We start from the raw sequence: 16,408 nt of genomic DNA, 5'->3' as shown, positions 1-16,408 counted from the left end.
ATTTTTCCCACATCCTCTCTACCACTAATCATTTTCCTTTTCTGTCCTAGTCAATCTGATAGTTAAGAGGTAGCACCTCAGAATTGTTGTAATTTGCATTTCTCCACTGCATCCTGGACGATTTCCAGTTGTCTTGATCAGTATCTGGTCACTGGACCCAGATGGCTCTAGAGGAGATGGTGAGACTTGGTGACTTTGCACAGCTCTCTCTCACTGAACTCTCTCACTGAAACTGCATCTCCCTGAAGTCATGATCCTCTTCAAGATTGAAGGACAAATCTCCTGGCTCATTGTCTGCCTTCTTTTAGCCTTTTTAAACCATGAATCATTTTGAGTTCAGTGTAGGGGTATCTATTTACAAGGTAAAGAGTGACTTTTAAAAATTGTACAGGAGAGGAACAGAGCCAAGACAGCAGAGTAAAGGCAGGGACTCATCTGAGCTTTCCCTGAAATCCCTCCAAATACCTTTTAGAAACTACTCTAAACAAATTCTAGAGCAGCAGAACCCACAGAAAGATGGTATGAAACAAATTTCCAACCCAAGACAACCTGGAAGGTGAAAAGGAAAGATCTGTTGCACCAGGCTAAGAGAGAAGCATGAACCAGTGGAGGCCATACCAACACAGACCAGGCCCCAGCAATTCTAGAGCAGGCCCCAGCGGACTGAATCACTGGCAGCAGTGGCAGTTTCCAGACTTTTCAGCCCACAGATGCCAAAGACAACTAAGAAGGTCAGCAAGAAAGGTCTGTTGGACCTGGGTGAGAGAGGAGCATAAACCGTGTCAACACAGCCCCAGCCCCAGCACAACCTTGGCCCCAGCAAACTAGAAGCAGATCTTGGGAGTGACTGAATCAGCAGTGGCAGCAGTTACTTCTAGAGCTCTCAGTTCACAGACAGTAAGAGGATTGAACAGCTGGTCAGAAGGAGATTTTAGAGGGCTCTTTGCTGACACTGAGGCAGGACTCTGTTGCTTTGTCCCTACTTGGATCACAGTCCTAGGTGGCAGACCTGGGGCAAGGAGGAGCACTGGCATAACACTGAGGCAGCAGTGGAGAGGGGACCCTCCTCACATTTACAGGGCAGAAAAGAGTGCTTGTGGTTGCTCACAGACCAGAGCATAGTCCAGGAGAGGACTAAACACCTCTTCTTGGATCATACCACCTTAAAAGAACTTAAGACTTACAGGTCCCTAGTGGTATCTCTGAAAACAACTGTACAAAACCCCTGAAGCTTGGCACAGTTCATCCTCCACACTGGGAGCATAAGCCTACCTTAACAAAGAGTTAAAAAGTCAAGTAATAGACTAGGAAAATGAGCAAACAATGGAAAAAGGCTTTGCCTATAGAAACTTACTTTGGTGACAAGGAAGATCAAAAGATATACTCAGAAAAAAACAAACAAAGTAAAAACTCCTACATCCAAAGCCTCCAAGAAAAATATTAATTGGTCTTAAACAATAAAAGAACTCAAAAAGGATTTTGAAAATCAAGAGAAGTAGAGGAAAAATTGGGAAGATAAATGAGAGTGATGCAATAAAATCATGAAAGATGTGTCAACAGCTTGTTAAAGGAGACCCAAAATATACTGAAGAAAATAATACCTTAAGAAATAGACTAGACCAGATGGCCAAAGAGATACAAAATGCCAATGAGGAGAATGTCTTAAAAAGCAGAAATGGCTAAATGGAAAAGGAAGTTCAAAAGCTCTTTGAAGAAAAAAATTCCTTCAAAATTAGAGTAGAACAAATGGAAGCTAATGACTTCATGAGAAATCAAGAAACTATAAAACAAAACCAAAATAATGAAAAAAAATAGAAGACAATGTGAAATATCTCATTGGAAAAACTGCTGGCCTGGAAAATAGATCCAGAAGAGATAATTGAAAATTTATTGAACTGCCTGAAAGCCATGATCAAAGAAAGAGTCTAGGCATGATCTTTCAAGAAATTATCAAGGAAAACTGATAAACTAGAATCAGAGGGTAAAATAGAAATGGAAATAAACCATTGATCACCTGAAAGAGATCCTCAACAGAAAACTCTCAGGAATATCATAGCCAAATTCTAGAGTTTCCAGGTCAAAGAGATAATATTGCAGGCAAGCAGAAAGAAACAATTCAAGTATTGTGGAAACTCAATCAGGATAACACAGAATTTAGCAGCTTCCATATTAAAGGATCAGAGGGCTTGGAATATGATGTTCTCGAGGGCAAAGGAGCTTGGATTAAAACCAAGAACCACCTGTCCATCAAAACTGAATAGGAGGAGAACCCACAAAATGACAGAGAGAGGCTAACCTCCCACTGAAGACAGCCTGGAAAGCTGGGGCCAGCACAGTACTCTGGGGGCTGAGCCCAGCCCTGCCTGAGCCAGAGGCCACAACCAGCCACCAGCAGCAGGGACTTCAGATCATAAGCAGCTGTGGCAGTTTCCAGAATTATCAAACCATATATGCCAAGGACAAAGTGAGAGGTCAGTGCAGTGTGGACTTTGGGAACAGGGAGTCCGGGAGTGCGGTACATCCTTTGCCCCCAGAGGGAGAAGTGGCTGAGGCATGGCGGCTATGCAGCCACTGCCACGTGGCTGCTTCAGAGCTCTGAGCCTGCAGATTGTAGGGGGACCAAGTGACCAGTCTGAACGGTAATCACTCTTGCTTTAACCTGCTTGGATCTGGATCACTATCTAGGGTGGAGGTCCTGGGGTGCATGACCAGTTTGCCAGAGCATGTGGAGGCTTCAGAGAGGGCAGCCAACTAAAAGTTCTGGCAGCTGAGAAAATCCCAGTGATTTGGACAAAGCTCCCCCCCCCCCGGTAGCAGAGTTCTACTGTGGCAAAAAGCTCAAAAGTCAAATAATTGAGTGACAACATAAGGAAGTAAAGCAAGCACAGCAGTCCAACTTTACACTCCAATTTTGGGGAGAAAAAGGATCAAAGCATGGAACAAGAGGAAGACAATGAAGTCAGAACCCCTGCACCAAAAGCTTCCAAGAAAAATATTAGCTGCTTACAGGCCATAGTTACAGAAGGATTTTGAAAACCAAATGAGAGAAGTGGAGGAAAAATTGGGTAGAGAAATGAGAATTATGCAAAAAAATCATGGAAAGCAAGTCAACAACCTGACTGAAGAAAATAACACCTTAAAAAATAAACTAACTCAAAATGCAGAAGAGGCTCAAAAAGCCAATGAGGAGAAAAATGCCTTAAAAAGCCAAATTTGTCAGATTGAAAAAGAATCTCAAAAGCTCACTGAAGAGAATCATTGCTTCAGAATTAGATTGGAGCAAATGGAAGCTAGTGACTTTATGAGAAATCAAGATACTATTAAAAAGATCTAAACAAATGAAAAAAAGAGAAGGCAATGTGAAATATCTCATTGGAAAAACAACTGACCTGGAAAATAGATCCGGGAGAGATAATTTAAAAATTATTGGACTACCTGAAAGCCATGATCAAAAAAAGAACCTAGTAAATGATCCTTCAATAAATTCTCGGGGCAGCCAGGTGGTGCAGTGAGTAAGAGCACCAGCCCCAGAGTCCAGAGACCTGGGATCAGTTCCAGCCTCAGATACTTCACACACACACACACACACACACACACACACACACACACACAACTGGCTGTGTAACCTTGAGCAAGCTGCTTAACCATAATTGCTTAAAAAAAAAAAGACATTCTCAAGGAAAATTGCCCTGATGTTTTAGAACCACAGGGCAAAACAGAGGTTGGAAGAATCCACAGATCACCTCCTGAAAAAGATTCCAAAAACAAAACTCCTAGGAATATTATAGCCAGGTTCTGGAATTCCCAGACCAAGGGGAAAATATTACAAACAGCCAGGAAGAAACAATTTGAGTATTGTGGAAACAGAATCAGGGTAACAGGATCTGGCAGCTTCTACATTTGAAGGGCTTGGAATATGATATTCTGGAGTTCAAAGTAGCTGGGATTAAAACCAAGAATCACCTACCCAGCAAAACTGAGTATCATGTTTCAGGGGTAAATATGGCTATTCAAAGGAATAGAGGATTTTCAAGCATTTATGATGAAAAAACCAGAGTTGAATAGAAAATTTTACATTCAGATACAAGAAGTAAGAGAAGCATGAGAAGGTAAACAGGGAAAAGAAATCATAAGGAACTTAATCAAAGTTGAACTGTTTACATTCCTACATGGAAAAATGATAATTGTAACTTATGAAACTTTTAATATGTATGTGTCTATATATATATATATATGCACATATGTATGTATATATACATATATATCTATATAGGAGGGTATATGGGTGTATGAATTCATATGTGAGTGTGTGTATATATGTGTATAGGTATACATAGACAGGACACAGGGCCAATTGAATAGGAAGGGATGATACTTAAAAGGTGAAATTAAGAGGGGATAGGAATATAATTAGAGGAGATGGGGAGAGACAGAATGGGGTAAATTATCATATAGAAGAGGCAAGGGGAAACTTACAATGGAGGGGAAGAACAGGAAGGCAAAAGGGAATGAGTCAACCTTATTCTCATTGAATTTGCCTTAGGGAGGGAATGACATACACACTAAATAGGGTGTCTCACCCTACAAGAAAGTAGGGGGAAGGAGATGAGAGGGGAGATGATGGAAGGGAGGGCGGGCTAGGGAGGGGAGGGAAGTTGGAAGCAACACTTTTGAAAAGGGACAGGATCAAAGTAAAAAACAGAACAAGTGGGGGGTGGGATAGGATGGAGGGAAATGGTCAATCTTTTCACAATATGTCCACTATGGAAATGTTTTGCATAGCTTCACAGGTACAACCTATATTGCATTGCTTATCTTCCTAGTAAAGGTGGGTGATGAGGGAGGAAGGGAATGAATCTGGAATTCAAAGTTTTAAAATCAAATGTTTCAAAATATATTATTATTATTATTTTCCATGTAACTGGGAAATAAGATATACAGGCACTGGGACATCCACCGTGCCCTACTGGAAAGTTGGAGGGGGGATGAGGGAAGATATGGGAGAGAGCAGATTGGGGGAGGGGATAATCAGTGGGATTGCTGTTTTGTGGTGGTGGGTAGGGAAAAATGGGGAGAAAATTTGTAACTCAAAATCTTGTGGAAATGAATGATGTAAACTAAAAATAAACATAAAATTTAATTTAAACTGAATGAGAGGAAAAGATGGACATTCACTAAGAAAGATAAATTTCATACATTCTTGAAAAAAGGCCAGAGATGAATAGAAAATTTGACTTTCAAATAAAAGACTCCAGAGAAGCCTGAAACGGTAAACACAAGAGAGAAATCAAGAGGGACTCATTAAACTGTTTACATTCCTACATGGAAAGACTATATTTGTAGCTCATAAGACCTTTCCCATTATTAAGGTAATTAAAAGATGTATATATGTGTGTGTAGAAATATATATATATATATATATATATATATATATATATATATATATATATATAGGCAGAGAGCACAGGTATGAGTTGAATATGAAGGGATGATACTGTTGAAGTGAAGACCCTGCCCACCCAAAAATTGTTGGGGTTTAGTGATGTGTTGTGGTTTCAAAGAATTCAGAGTCCAACCACCTCTAATACAAGTATCAACAGTTATTGAGATTGACACCTCTCGTGAAGCTAGCTAAGTTCCAGGAGAAACCAGTAACTTCAGAGAAAACAAGATGGTTTTTAATATGGTAAAGATGCAATTACATAACAAAAATCATGAATGTTAAAAAGGCAGAAGAGGTTTGTTAAGGGATTAGGTAATGGAGGAGGGGTCCCTTCTATGGTTTGGCGGTTAAACATTCTGGTCATGCTGCCCTCTAATTGGCTAGCAATTGCGGTCCTGTGTAATCAAGATAGATAGGTATTTTGGTCCTGTTTTGGACCAGATAGTTGATGTGATTGTTATTGAGTACAAGAACACACCTGTTTCTGTGGGAATGGGTCAGTGACTAGATAGAGGCAGTAGCTAGGTTTCCATCACATGGACACACCTGCTGTTTCTGTGGAAACTAAGAGTTCAGGACACATGTTGTTCCAGTGATCAGTGAGGCATATTTGAACTTGGGACATTGGCAAGGTACTATGTAGATATGGTGGGGATGCTGTTCAGTGGGGCTTGGCCTATAATGAAGTTAGGATATTGGGTCTGGGGGCAACTTTGTTAGGATTGCCTCATTACCTAAAAAATAAAATTAAGTAGTGAGAAAAGAATTTACTGGGGGAAAGAGAAAGGGAGATATAGAATGGGGTAAATTGTCTCACATAAAAGATGCAAGAAAAAGTTTAACAGTGGAGGGGAAGAGGGGAGAGGTAATGAGTGAACTTTACTCATCAGAATTGGCTTAAAGCGGGAATAATATACACACTCGACTGGGTATAGAAATCTGTCTTACCCTACAGGAAAGTAGTGGGGAAGGGAATAAGAGAAGGGAGTGTATGATACATGATTGGGAGGGGGGTAGTTAGAAGCAAACACTTTTGTGGAGGGACAGGATGAAAGTAGAGAGAATAAAATAAAGGGGGGAATAAGGATAAGATGGAGGGAAATATAGTTAGTGTTTTGCATGACTAAATATGTATAACCTATATTGAATTACTTGCTTTCTCAATAAGGGGCATGGTGAGGGAGGGAGAGAATTTGGAACTCAAAGTTTTAAAAATGAATGTTAAAATTGTTTCAACATGTAACTGAGGAAAAATAAAATACCCAATAAATTGTATTTCCCCTCCCCCCAAAAAAAGAAAAACTGTACAGGAAATCTAAGATTACTAATATCAAAGCATTTCCCCAGTGGATTCTGAAAAACTCATAAACTTTATGAATATACACCTGTTTACGTATTTTCCCTGTGATATCACATTTTGTAATTTGAGGCCTTATGGCATCAAACATTACTCAAATCTTGGAGCTTAACAAATGCCCTTGCTCCCTTGTGGTATAATTCATAATATAATAGCTAAACCTTTTTTCTAATACTATATATGTGTATAGCGTTTTATATATAAATATGTATATAATGTCTACATATACATTTTATGTGTATACATGCATATTAACATCACAGCTAGCCTCACAAAGCCCTATTATATAGGTAGTATAGCTATTGTGGTCCTGTCTGGTCACAATGGATAGTTATATTCTTACTTTACACATAAGAAAATTGAGGCCTAATGAGGGTAAGTAACTTGCCTGTGGTCACATAGCTAGTAAGTGTTAGAAGTGGGAGTCAATTTCTTCCTGACATCAAGGCAGTGGTTTTTCCACTACAAAATATTCTCCGTTTTAGGAGTCTTCATGCTGACCTAGACTTTTCCTAGCTTCTAACTCTTTGAATTTTATTTACTGGTAGGTTTAAAAATCCTTGCCATACCTCACAGCCAGATGGTAAGATATCCAGTTTCTTAATGCTGCCACAAGTGATTACTCTTTCAGTATCTACCTTATTTCCTCACCCTTAAACAAACATCACAGAGCATGTGTGGATTGGATAAAAATAGTTCAACACTTAAAATACCACCCAAACTCATAAGAGATATCAGATTTCTTTGCAGGGTACATTTCAAAACTTTAGTGAGGGAGTTTACACTATATTCCTTAAAGTTATTCACTTTTAGAGTAAACAGTTATGCTCAGTGTGATTTTTTTTCTTTTTATGTTTGATATGTACTTTTTGTTGTTTGTCCTAAAGCTTTGCCCATCAGTATATGGTGGTTAGTAGTTTAGAAGTAGTTGAAGGGAAAGATAAGTAGATCAGAGAGAAGCCAGGAGAGTAGATTGATGAGAAATGAAAGTGTGATTAAACAGAAATTTGTTTTTCTTTGGTAAGCCTGAGATGCTTCTGTTCTTGTAATAGTTGTTGCTTAAAATAGATTTGTTGAATTGAGCTGTGAAGTGACTTAATGGTTGCAGATTTAAGATAGGAGGAGTTATCAGATATTTCATTTACATAGACCGTGGGACTTAGTAAGGAAGTAAGGAAGCCTCTGAATCAAGAAGACCTAGGCTCATATTTTTTCCTTTGTCACTTACTGGCTCTGTGATCTCAGGGAACCTCCAAGATTGTTGGTTACAGCAGAGAAGATACCAGTCTATATTAATAAAGGAAATTCTTCATCTCATACTTCATGGAACCATATAAAAATGCATCTAACTTAATCTAAATATTTTCTCTTTCCACAGTTACTGGCTTTTATTCAGAGTATATTTTTGAAGATTACATGAAATACAATAGTAACTCTTCTCATGTGCTGGCTGCCATAGTTTTTAATCATGACTTCCATGATGGCAAAGATGCCCTACCCCTTCAGGTAAGAAAGTCTTAGCATATTTTAATTGTACTTCCTTATCCCAGATATTTAATATAGTCAAGTGTAATAGTAATGTAATTTAAAGGATCCCCCTGTATTGGCTTGGTTCTCTCTCTCTTGGTTTTTATGGGGGGGGGGGGGAGGAGGAATACAGATACAAAAAAAAAGCCATTGTAACATTTTTAAATGCACATAATATCCCAGAAGGAAATACCAGAGAAACAAGACAGTCTTGAGAATAATGTGTTGGATTTAATTCTTAAAAAATATTAATGAACTTATTTTTAGTTTTCAATATTCCCTTCCATAAGATTTTGAGTTCCAAATTTTCTACCCCTCCCTCCTCTTCCACCACCCCACGACTATATGCAGTCTGATATGGGCTCTATGTATACATTCATATTAAATATTTTTGCATTAGTCATGTTGTAAAGAAGAATTAGAACCAGTAGAAGGAATCACCAGAAAGAAGAAACAGAAAAAAGAGACAGCAAATAGTATGCTTCAATCTGCATTCAGATTCCACGGTTCTTTTTCTTGATGTGAATAGCATTTTCCATCATGAGTCTTTTGGAGTTGTCTTAGATCTTGCATTGCTAAGAATAGGTAAGTCTATCAAAGTTAGTCATTGCACTCTGTTGCTGTTACTGTGTCCAGTGTTCTCCTAGTTCTGATCATTTTACTCAGTATCAGTTCATGTAAGTATTTCCAGGTTTTTCTGAAGTCTGCTTGCTCATCATTTCTTATTCCATTACATTCATATACCACAACTTAAGCCCTTCCCCAATTGATGGGCATCCCCCTCAATTTCCGATTCTTTTCCCCCACAAAAGGAGCTGCTATAAATATTTTGGTACATGTGGATCCCTTCTAATCTTGGATGCATTGGCTTTGTGCAACAACTTTTCAATTTAGTGTAATCAAAATATCCATTTTGCATTTCATAATGTTCTCTATTTTTTTGGTTGTAAATTCTTCTTTTTCTCCATAAATCTGACAGGTAAACTACTCCTTGCTCTCCCAGTTTTCTTATAGTATCAGCCTTTGCATCTAAATCATCTACCCATTTTGACTTTTTCTTGTAATACATGTAAGATGTTGGTCTATGCCTAGTTTCTGCCATACTATTTTCCAGTTTTAATAGGATGCAGAATGACATGTATATATTTTTTGTATATAACCATCAAATATACAGAAACAAATGTATCTAGTGCTTTGGTGTATGATAAAGACCCTAGCTACTGGGATAATTACTCAATATTTGACAAAATCGCTGTGAAAATTGGACAGCAGTATGGAAGAGATTTGATTAGACAAATTCCTCACACTTTAGTTAGAGATAAGCTTCAAATGGGTACATGATCAAGATTAAAAAAGGTCACATCCTAAACCAATTAGAGAAATATGGTGGAGTGGTGAAATTAACTATATAACTTTTATGAAGAGAAAAGTTCATGAATAGAAATGAAAAATTCAAGGAATACAGAGGATTACAGAAGATTAAATGAGTAATTTGTGATTACATGAAATTAAAAAGATTTTGCTCAAAAAATTAATAAAGTTAAGATTAAAAGGGAAATAATTAACTAGGAATAAATAATATTTTGAGCAAGTAAGAGGGAGAATCAAGGAAGGAAAGCTTTTCACTCTCCCCAGTACAGTTTACAGATAACTTATATAAATAACCTTATCTTCCCCTACTGGACACAGCATTTAGCTTTAAAGACTCAACCTATTCTGATTATGCAGATAATCAAAGGCAAACCATGATCAATTAAATATCTTTCCAATTATTTATTTCTGTAAAGAGTGTTTGTAGTTGTGTTCACATATTTTTAAAGTATGAGTTAGTAAGTGAACTCCCAGATATTTTGCACATGAATGTAATCTCTTTTCTTTTTCTTCCTGATGGGTTTTGTGGGTAACTCATAGAAGGACCAATAATTTGCATGGATTCATTTTGCATCTTGCTATAACACAGGAGCTCCTCAGCTCTAGCCTCTAGCAGGTTTGCTCTGGATCTGGGCAGACAGAAGGACAACAGAGACACAATAAGGGATTCGTTTATTTTACTTTTCTTGGTGGCTAAGTAGACAGGATCGAAGCATCTAAGATGCTCCTACAGCATTCTACCTAATTCTCACAGGGGCCATTAAAATACAGAGCACCTTCCACTATGGCATCCCCTTAATTCTTCTTGATGGTGGCAAGTTGAAACAAGCACAGTTTTCTACTTTCATATTCTGTGCGTACATTCCACTCTTGCTGACCAGTGTGCATTGATGTATAGAGAAACAGACAAAGAAGGCAACATGCTATCCATGAGCTCCTGGTGCAAGCACAGAGGGGATGTTTATGGGTTAAATTCAAATGTTTATATTAACTTGGTTAACACAATGATATGCAAAAACAGTGAGATTGTTTATGACTGTGGATCCTGGGAACCTGTATGAAATTGGATCCTTGCCTTCTTATGTATACTTGCTATCTTTTGTATTTATTATTTCACTTTTTAGTTTTTTCTAGTGTTCTCCAAGTTGTTTCAACTAATTTTTAGTTTTGTCTCTAGAATTCTCATATTATCTGCACATTTCAATAATTTTGTCTCTTTTTTTTTCCTACACTTATTCCTTTAGTTTCTCATATCTTGTTTTACTGTTGTTGTGGTGGAAATAAAGATAGACTGAGGCAGCAGCAATCTGAGCATAATCCATTTATTAGCTGGGTTAGCAGTAGCCAATAAATGGGGTCAGTGATTCCTCAGTAGTCAAAGACCCCAAGTAAAAGAGGACAGGGTCTTTTATGGTGATTAACAGGATGACAGAGCAAAATCTTAATCAACAAAGGTGTTTCTTCTGATTTTCCAGAAAGTTAACAAAAAACAACTTCTTGACATCAGTTTGGTATTATATTTGTTTGGATTTCCCCTTCTGAAACCCACTTAACCACATATAAAACACAGGATTCACGTCACAAGACTGGTAAAACACTCCCAAATGGTAGATATTTCAGTGAAGAGGTGAGATAAGTGTCATCTCAGCTCCTCCCCATTGAATTATTGGGTGATGAGATCAGTCCTCTGGTCTGAGGAGCTTGAGAGTTGCTACAACAATTTAGATTGATGAGATTGATGAGATTGACCTTTAGGCAAGTTTGGAATGTGGGTAAAGTTATAAGATAAGAATTGTGAAACTAGTGACCTGAGGTTATCTGAGTAAAACTTCCATTGAAGGGAAATAGCAAATCTAGAATGACTAAGTCTCCACAAAATAGAATTAAAAATCAATTTTCAATTTCACAGTTTCCCCCTTTGCTTCTTGGCAGGTTATGCCTCCCATGAATCACTTAGCTTGACTAAAGTTACAAATCATGGTAAAATCATGTATGTCCATTATTCCATAATATTTAATGAAGCTGAAATAATGATTACAGAAGCAAAAATGCTATGAAAAAGAAATTTGAATTATTGCAAACCATTATGAGTTTCTTAGGAATCAATTTCTCACAGCCAAAAGACAATTATGAAGCCTATAGGTAGGACAACCCCATTACATGGCACAAGCTGTTTGATGGACTCAAGTGTAGTCTGGGCTAGTATCTCTGTTTAATATAATGCTGTAACCCCAATATATTGTAATGGGGACTAAAGAAATTTTATCCCAGATATTCTACTTTGATGCAACCAATTTGTGAGGGGATGGCCCCCAGACCACCAGATATTATAAGATTAATATCTTATAATAATTTACCCCTTGGTCTTTGAAACCATCCATGACATATTCATAAACTTCATCAGGAGCAGTCCCCTTCTGGAAGCAGACCTTACAGAAACAGTGGTGCATGGAGAAGGAAGGAAAGAGAAGAATGAATGTTAAGACTCCTTCCTAGTAACCCATTCCCAATGTCCATTTTATCAGCACATCATATCTTAGTGTTCACATGTCACAAACAGTTGTCTTGTTTCTGAAATCATCTTCTCTTGGGTATTCTAGAATAGATCTGTCCTCAGAGCATCTCTGAAGGGGAGGGGATTTTCCTAGAAGATCTCTATTTGCAGGGATTTTTAGAGGTTTCTGGTATGATCTTTTGCAAAACGAATGTCAATACGATTTAATACACCCTCTCAAATTTAGTAAAGAACAATTTGCATCCATACACTAGAAAAAACAAATATGTGTGCTGAACTATGAAATATCAAATTAGAAACCTATAATTCATGGGGTCTGACATGGAAAATTATACCCTCCTATCTTTTAAAATTATCAGGCAGATATTTTTAAAATTTGCTTACAATTATCAATGAATTTTATATTTTCAATTTCATAATTTTATATGTTCAACTATTAAAAATAGGCCCATATAAATCTTACCTTTTTGCCTAGTTGATATATATTTGTCACTGATATCTTTATTTCCATCATAACAACAGTAAAACAAGATATGATATATATTTGTCAATTAAATTGGTCTGATGAAGGTAAGACTTTATCTTGGTCTTACCTCACCTATAAAAATCAAATTTCAGTTTCACTTTGTAATAATGTTTCTAGAACTATATCAAATAATAGTGTTTACAATAGACATATTTGCTTCAACCCTTATCTTATTGGAAAGGCCTTTTAGCATGTCTCCTTAACAGATAATGCTAGAAACTTAGTTTTAGTTTGTTACTGTTTCCTATATAGAGGAAAAGTCCATTTATTTTTGTCCTTTCTAGTACATAAATGAGTATTGTATTTTATCAAAATCTATTTTTGCTTTTATTTTCATAATTACTGATACTTATCATTATGTTTATAATTTTTCTGATCTTGAACCAGCCTTATATTCCTGGTGAAAATTAAACTTGGTAATAGGGAATAGTATTTTGAATATATTGGTGTAGCTTCTTTATGATATTTTATCCAATGTTTTTACATCACTTTTCATTACAGAGGTTGGTGTATAGTTTTCTTTTTCTTTTTTTTTTTTTACTTTTTGGAGGGGGGAAGGCAGGGCAATTGGGGTTAAGTGACTTGCTTAAGGTCACATGGCTAGTAAGTGTTAAATATCTGTGGCTGGATTTGAACTCTGCTCATCCTGACTCCAGGGCTGGTGCTCTATTCACTGCACCACCTGGTGGCCCCCTATAGTTTTCTTTCTGCCTACCTTCCTGGTTTTGTTGGAAGTACCATATTTGTCTCACAGAAGGAATTTAATAGGATGCCTTCCTTCTCTCTTTTTGTAAACAAGTTACGTAATATTGGAGTTTGTTGTTGTTTTGCTGTTTTCTAGGATGCACTTGTAAATCAGTATGAACCTGGGAAATTTTCTTTGGAAGTTTATTTATGCCTTAATTTAATGCCAAGATGGCAGAAAAAAGTCAGGAAGTTACCTTAGTTCCCTCCAGTTTCCCTTAAAAAAATTTTAAATCAAGCCTTAAAATGAATTCTGGAGGGACAGAACCCTCAAAGGGATGAGGTAAAACAGTTTTTCAGCCCAAGATAACTTAGACTGCAGGAAATTGTGTCTCACTGGGGTTAAAGAGGAACACAACATAGCATAGGCAGTGTCCAAGTAAGCCAGTGGGAAGCTCTTCGCCACAGTACAGATCAGCAACCAAGGCTCTGCCATCCTGACTCAGCAGCACAGCAGTTCAGCTATGAGGCTTCCACACCAGTTAAGCACGCTAGTGTCCAGCACCAGAAGCCCCTTTGCAGAAAGCCAGTGACCAGACTCCTAGCCCCCAATGCAAGAAGTTTGGGATAGTGCCCAAAAACATGTACAAAAATTCACTGAAGAAAACAACTCCTTAAAAAACTAGAATTGGCTAAGTGGAAAAGGATGTTAAAAAAAACTCACAGGAAAAAATAATTCCTTAAAAAATATCAATGGGCAAGTGGAAGCTAATGTCTCCAAAATCAAAAGAATGAAAAATAAAATAAAACATGAAATATCTCATTGGAAAAACAACTCACCAAGAATATAGATCCAGAAGACATAATTTAAGAACTATTGGATTCCCTTAAAGCCATGACCAAAAAAAAATAGCCTGGAGAGAATCTTTCAAGAAATTATCAAGGAAAATTGTCCTAATATCCTATAGCCAAAGGGTAAAATAGTAATTGAAAGAATTCACCAATCACCACCTGAAAGAGATCCCAAAATGAAAACTCCCACAAATGTTATAGCCAAATTTTAGAATTCTAAGGTCTCAGAAAAATACTGCAAGCAGACAGAAAGAAACCATTGAAATATTGAGGAATCACAGTCAGGATTACTCAGGATTTAGCAGCTTCTACACCAAAGGATCAGAAAGCTTGGAATATGGCATTCTGGAACCAAAGTAGCAAGCATAAAAAGGTAAACAGGAAAGAAAAAGCATAAATTATTCAATAAGATTAAACTGTTTACATCCATACACAGGCAGATGATAGCTGTAACTCTTAAGCACTGTATCTATTAGGGCAGTTAGAAGAATACATAGAGGGTGCAAGTATACATTGACTTTGATGGGATGATATAAAACAATAAGGGGTGAAAAAGAGGATTGCAATGGGAAAAGACGGAAGAGAGAGACAAAATGAATATCACATGAAGAGGTTGCAATGGGAATGGGAATTTGAAGATCCTCCCTGACCCTGAAGAGATCTAGGGGAGAATTTGAAGACCTCCCCTGCTTTGAAAGTAAACCCTGCCCCCTAATAGGCTGAATGTAATCACATGGAGCCTGTGATGGAGGGAATTTGCTGAAGGGTGCAGCAGAGCCCACAGGAAGCTTTCCTGCTTTGAAGATAAATTCTTCCCCCTAATAGGCTGAATGTAGTCACATGTAGCCTGTGGTGGGAGGAGTTTGCTGAAGGGAAGTAGAGCCCACAGGAAGCCGGGAGCCAGAGCCAGAGAGACAGTGGGATTGAGAGGTTTGTGAGTAAATATTGATCTTGTATTTGTTTGTGGGAAGGCTGATGCTGTGCCTCTCAGTGTTATTATGGCTTCTCAACATCTTTGGTACTATGATGGGATAGGCTTACTGGTTTTGGGATTCTGTATTCTGGTGTCTAAATAGATGTTTCAGTTCTGTGCTCTACCTGAAGAATCTGGTATATTTTGCAATCAAATGTCATGTGATATTTATAGTCACAGTCTTTTATCATGATTATGGGCTCTGTAAATTTTGTATTGGCGCTACAGAGGTTCAAAAGATCTATTACAGTGGAGGGAAAGAAGAGAGAGGGATTAGTATTGTTTGAATTTTACTGATCAGATTTGGCTGAAAAAGGGAATAACATACACAATCAATTGAACACAGGAATCTATCTTACCCCATAGGAAAGTAGGAGGGTAGGGGGACAAGAAAAGGAGGGGTCCTGATAGAAGGGAATTTTGAGGGAGGTGGTGATCAGAAGGTGGTGATCAGAAGCAAAACACTAGTGATGGAAAGGGTGAAAGGAAAGAGAGAAAAAATGGGAAAAAATAAGATGGAAGGAAATACACAATAATCATAACTGTGAATGTGGACTGGATGAACTCTCCCATAAAATGGAAGCAGAAAGCACATTTGAAGCAGAGAGACACCGACAGAATAAAGGGAAAAAACTGGAGCAGAATGCATTATGCTTCAGCTGAAGTAAAAAAAAAAAAGCAGGGGTAACAATCATGATGTCAAACAAAACAAAAGCAAAATTAGATTTAATTAAAAGACACAAGAAAGAATGGTATAGCATCCAAATTTCTAAAGAAGTTAAATGAGTTACAGGAGGAAACAGAGTAAAACTATCCTAGTTGGTAACCTCGACTTTGCCTTTTCAGAACTAGATAAATCAAGTTACAAAATAAATGAATAAGTTAAGGAGGTGAATAGAATTTTAGAAAAGTTAGATATGACAGACATCTGGAGAAAATTTGAATGAGTATAGAAAGAGATAAACCTTTTTCCCAGTGGTATATGGCACCTACCCAAAAATTGACCATGTATTGCAGGGGTGGGGAATCTGCAGGCTTGAGACTACGTGTGACCTTCTAGGTTCTTGGGTGCAACCTTTTGACTGAGTCCAAGTTTCACGGAACAAATTCTTTTGTTACAGATTTGTTCTGTGAAGTTTGGATTCAGCCAAAAGGCCGCA

The 16,408-nt window shown here is 37.5% G+C and overlaps 1 protein-coding gene across 1 annotated transcript in view; it reads left to right on the top strand.

Moving 5' to 3' along the window:
- The first annotated feature begins 7,123 nt into the window (after window positions 1-7,123).
- Window positions 7,124-16,408, top strand: part of LOC138159013 (phospholipid-transporting ATPase ABCA3-like) — a 189,955-nt gene continuing 180,670 nt past the window's right edge. Inside the window, exons 1-2 of the mRNA XM_069085363.1 lie at window positions 7,124-7,175; window positions 8,179-8,306. Coding sequence (XP_068941464.1) covers window positions 7,124-7,175; window positions 8,179-8,306 — 180 coding nt within the window. The remainder of the gene's footprint in view (window positions 7,176-8,178; window positions 8,307-16,408) is intronic.

This window comes from Petaurus breviceps, unplaced genomic scaffold (genome assembly GCF_028583685.1).
Source record: "Petaurus breviceps papuanus isolate PSGF00001 unplaced genomic scaffold, PetGlider_PUasm1.0 175, whole genome shotgun sequence".
NCBI lineage: Eukaryota > Metazoa > Chordata > Mammalia > Diprotodontia > Petauridae > Petaurus > Petaurus breviceps.
The sequence above is the reverse complement of the archived record's forward strand: the minus strand, read 5'-3'. Positions and strand labels throughout refer to the sequence as shown.